Source organism: Castanea sativa, chromosome 3, assembly GCF_040712315.1.
Source record: "Castanea sativa cultivar Marrone di Chiusa Pesio chromosome 3, ASM4071231v1".
Classification (NCBI taxonomy): Eukaryota; Viridiplantae; Streptophyta; class Magnoliopsida; order Fagales; family Fagaceae; genus Castanea; species Castanea sativa.
Window position 1 is genome coordinate 47,532,135 of NC_134015.1, and position 4,669 is coordinate 47,536,803.

The 4,669-nt window shown below is 39.0% G+C and overlaps 1 protein-coding gene across 1 annotated transcript; it reads right to left on the reverse strand.

The window, feature by feature from the left end:
* Positions 1 to 4,144: 4,144 nt before the first annotated feature.
* Positions 4,145 to 4,669, reverse strand: LOC142629066 (uncharacterized). Its single transcript, XM_075803057.1, has one exon. The coding sequence runs from the start codon at positions 4,667 to 4,669 to the stop codon at positions 4,145 to 4,147; it is 525 nt and encodes a 174-aa protein (XP_075659172.1).

Below are 4,669 nucleotides of genomic sequence, written 5' to 3' on the forward strand. Positions count from 1 at the left end.
TTTGAACCTAGACATCTTAGTTGGAAATATTAGGAGGTGTCGTTTGAGTTACAAAACTCTTGCGACATATTTGATATATGGTAAAATTAGGACGCTTAGTTACATATACTTTATGCAAATCCCATTATCTTAGTCACATAGCAATCAACCATTTTCCTTTCAATTAATTTTAGATTTATATCACAACTTAGGTGTTAGATGTTTTGAGTGAATTAAAAATAGTATTAGGTTTTTTTTTATTAAAAACATAATTTCGAATTAAAACTAGTACTGGGAAATTGACCTCAAGATTACTACCCTAAGTTATAGAAAGAGTTTTTATCAACATAATCCCTATTTAATGTATTAGCCAAGGCAATTTCTGTGAAAATAAAACCAAATCATGGAGATGGGAGAAGTGATGGAAAGAGAAAACAGATGTTAATTATGCAATTCCTCATTATTTTTGTTTGGAAAGACTGCTACTAAAAATTGAGATAGTGGGTCTTGGTTTGTCCTCATGGACTTAAGCTCATGATAAAAAACTAAACCTTATGTCTAAACTTCCCTGACTCAGCTTTAAATCTGAAAATTCAGCCTATCATGACATGTGATGGAGTAAATGTAGTAAGCCTCCTCTCCTTCATCAATGTGTGTACAGGTCATCACAGACATATGCAATACCATGCCACTTTGCATAATGCCTTTGGGAGAGGTTGGTTGTTGAACAATACACTCAAATAATGTGATCCATTGGATACAGGCAATGGAGTGCCTCAAGGGCAACAATCCAACTTCGTCATTAAACTCAAACTTGAACACATTGTGATGAAGTTCAAGGATGAGATGCAAAGATGCCGCATACGGTATAAGTAGGATCAAAAGCCCAATGATATTGCGATGGGCTCTGTTGCATTGATGTCTGGCCCGTCGCCTTCTAGTTTGTAGCCTTCTTGCCAACTGAAATGACAAACGGGCATAAATAGTACTATTTCTCAACCTTCTTGGGCTAGCACAATAGTTTTTTTTTTTTTTATTGCGAACCAATTAACCATTCGTTAATATGTAAAGAATCATAATGCAAAGCATCAGCCGCAGGCGGTGGAGTATCTTCAATCCAATACAAATCATCAATTAAATTCCTAGCATGTTTTGCTAATGTATGAGCAACCATGTTTCCCCCTCTCTTTACCCAATTAATGGATAGGACCTGCATTCCTCTAAGATTGGACTTGATGTCTTCATAGATGTGGCCAAACAGTGAGCAATTCTCTGTAGAAACAGATAGAGCCCTCATCACATTTAGGCAGTCTCCTTCAATAATCAATCGAGAAAACCCAACTTTTCCAAATTTCACAGCTCTTCGACAAGCCAAAAGCTCAGCCTCCTCACTGTTATTCACATAAGGACCCTTAATTGACATACCCGCCATAACCTCACCAAAAGAGTTTCTGATAATAGCACCAAAACTCGAGTAATGTTGGTCTGAAAAAACAACAGCATCAAAATTTAATTTGAACTCCTCTGCTGGTGGAGCATGCCAAACACAGCTACCAGAAATCCCATTCGAAGGAGCAAGAACCACCTATGCTTTCCTATACTCATCAAGAAATTCTTCAGCCCTCTTGTTCAATCCACTTGGTTCCCTCAACTGTCCCCCATGTATCACAGCATTCCTTTGGTTCCATATCAGCCACGCCTACACTAGAAAAATTTCCAGTTCTCTCTTCGGTAATCTCTCCATCAAAGACTCAAATAAACACTTGAAATCATGGCAACTCATGGACCATTTTTGCAGTGAAGTAATACTCCCAGCCCAAACATCTTGTGTAGCTTTGCAATTGCACAAGGCATGTAATGCAATCTCAGCAAATCTTTTGCTGCAATGACACATAACATCTTCTAATATTTTTCGCTTTGCAAGGTTCACTCTAGTCGACAAAATTTCATTGAAAGCTCTCCACCCAAATACCTTTATTTTGCTCGGAATCTTCAAGCCCCATAGAACCTTCCATATCTGCTGTCCCGCTGCACTACTTGAACTCTCTGCCCAAGACCCAGCCGTCATCACCGTCCTAGCCAAATGATATCCTGACCGGACTGAATATACCCCATTTTTTGAATGCAGCAAACCACAGAATCCATTGCTCTTCTTCGGCTTAATGGTATTTTACATATTGCATCTGCATCACTCATCTGAAATGCTTCCATTATAAAATCACGCCTCCAACAATGTAAATCCGGGTCAATGAGATCAGACACCATACATTCCTCTAATTCTTCAGCCATCAGGTGTAGCACCATATTAGAAGGATAATTAGGGATCAATTTGTCCTTCCTAATCCGAATATCATCACCACTACCCACCCTCCAACAACAACCACTCTTTAGAATTGGCATGGCAGCCATTAAACTCCTTCATACAAAAGAGCTATTAGGAGGAACAGTTGCTTCTAAAAATTGGCACCACGGGAAATACCAAGCTTTAAAACATTTATAAAGAAGAGAATCCTTCCCATGTATCAATCTCCACCCTTGTTTTCCTAGCATTGCAAGGTTAAATAATCTCAAATCTCTAAATCTCATCCCACCTTCATTTTTTGGTTGAGAGAGAGAGGTCTAGCTCTTCCAATGGATCTTCCTTTCATTCCCCACTTGTCCCCACCAAAATTTAGCACATAGAGCATTCAATTCATCACACAATTTCATAGGCAGCTGAAACACACCCATGGTATAAGTCGGGATAGCTTGAGCAATAGCCTTGATGAGTACTTCTTTCTGACTTTTGACAACAAACATCCTTTCCAACCCTGCAATTTCTTCCAAACCCTATCCTTCAAATAGGAAAAAGTCTTATATTTCACCCTCCCACAAGGGTAGGCAACCCCAAATATGTTTCAAAACGCTCCACCTCCTTCACTTCAAATACAGAAACAATCCCAGCTCTATGATTAGCTTGAGTGTTGCTGCTAAAAAATACCGAAGATTTTTCCATATTAATACATTGGTTTGATGCATTAGCATATGTTCTCAAAACCTCATTTATGACCTCAACTTCCCCAAGAGTAGCTCGGCAAAAAAAAATTGAGTCATTTGCAAACATTAAATTTGTAACAGATGGTGCCCTTCTACATGCAGAGACCTATTTAATACGACCTTCCATTTCAGCCCGAAGAAGTAGTGAATTGAACCCCTCTGCACACAACAAAATAAGTATGGCGAAGATTTTTCCATATTAATACATTGGTTTGATGCATTAGCATATGTTCTCAAAACCTCATTTATGACCTCAACTTCCCCAAGAGTAGCTCGGCAAAAAAAAATTGAGTCATTTGCAAACATTAAATTTGTAACAGATGGTGCCCTTCTACATGCAGAGACCTATTTAATACGACCTTCCATTTTAGCCCGAAGAAGTAGTGAATTGAACCCCTCTGCACACAACAAAATAAGTATGGCGAAAGAGGATCACCTCGACAGATTCCCCTCGAAGGTGTAATGTTCCCGAATGGCTTCCCATTAATTAGAACAAAGAAAGTGGGAGTAGTTACACATCCTATTACCCAATTGATCCATACCTTTGGGAACCCCAACCTGGTCATAATACCCTTCAAGAATGGCCACTCCACTCTTTCATACGCCTTACTGATATTAAGCTTCAAAGCAAGAGAGCCTTTTTTGCCTTTCTTCCTGGAGTGCATAGTGTGTAGTAACTCATATGCCACCAAAACATTATTAGTTATGAGCCTACCTGGAACAAAAGCACTCTGAGTAGTTGAGATGACACTTGGGAGGATTTGCTTTAACCTGTTAGCCAATACCTTTGAAATAATTTTGTAAATGAAATTACATAGGCTAATAGGTCGAAAGTCAAACATCTTTTCAAGTTGCTTTACTTTAGGGATCAATACAATATTAGTATGATTAATATGAGGTGCCATAGAACCCATATGCAAACAATCCATAACAACAGCAATAACACTATCACCCACAACATGCCAAGATTTTGGTAGAAAAGTGCATTCATACCATTAGGTCCAAGTGCCTTTGTTGGTCCCATTTGGAACACTGCAGTCTTGATTTCCTCAGCAGTAAACTCACTGGACAGCATCTGTTGCATATCAGGGGTAACTTTGCTTATCACCGTGTTAAGACATTCCTCCATCTAAGAGCATGTACCTGCAGTAAACAAACTATCAAAATAATTAGTTGCCACCCCAGCAATGTCTTTTATCTCCTCCACCCAATTACCATCCCTATCTTTAATACTCTGAACATGATTTCTCCTCCTTCTCTGTGAGGCCTTAGCATGGAAAAATTTAGTGTTTTTATCCCCATGCTTTAGCCAGGAAACCCTTGATCTCTGAGCCCAATAAATCTCCTGCTTCATTAGTAAATCATTGAAGTTCTTACTTACTTCCAAAAATTCAGCCCTAGACTCCTCAGTAACCGCCTCACTATTTAATACTTCAAGTTTCTTTTGGAGTAATTTTATTTCCTTAGCATTAGGCTTTGTTTTAGACAACCCCCACATCCTCAGATTTTCTCCACAAACCCAAATTCTAGCCTTGATACCCTCCAACCCGTGGCCACCATTCACAGCATCCACCCAAGAATTCTTAACTACTTCCTCACATTCCTCCCACAGAAGCCAAGCCTCTTCAAATTTAAACCCAACCCTTCTTTGCAT

What these genes read in the sequence shown, in the direction of transcription:
- LOC142629066 (XM_075803057.1), bottom strand. Translation starts at nt 4,669, where the DNA reads ATGCAAAGAAGGGTTGGGTTTAAATTTGAAGAGGCTTGGCTTCTGTGG.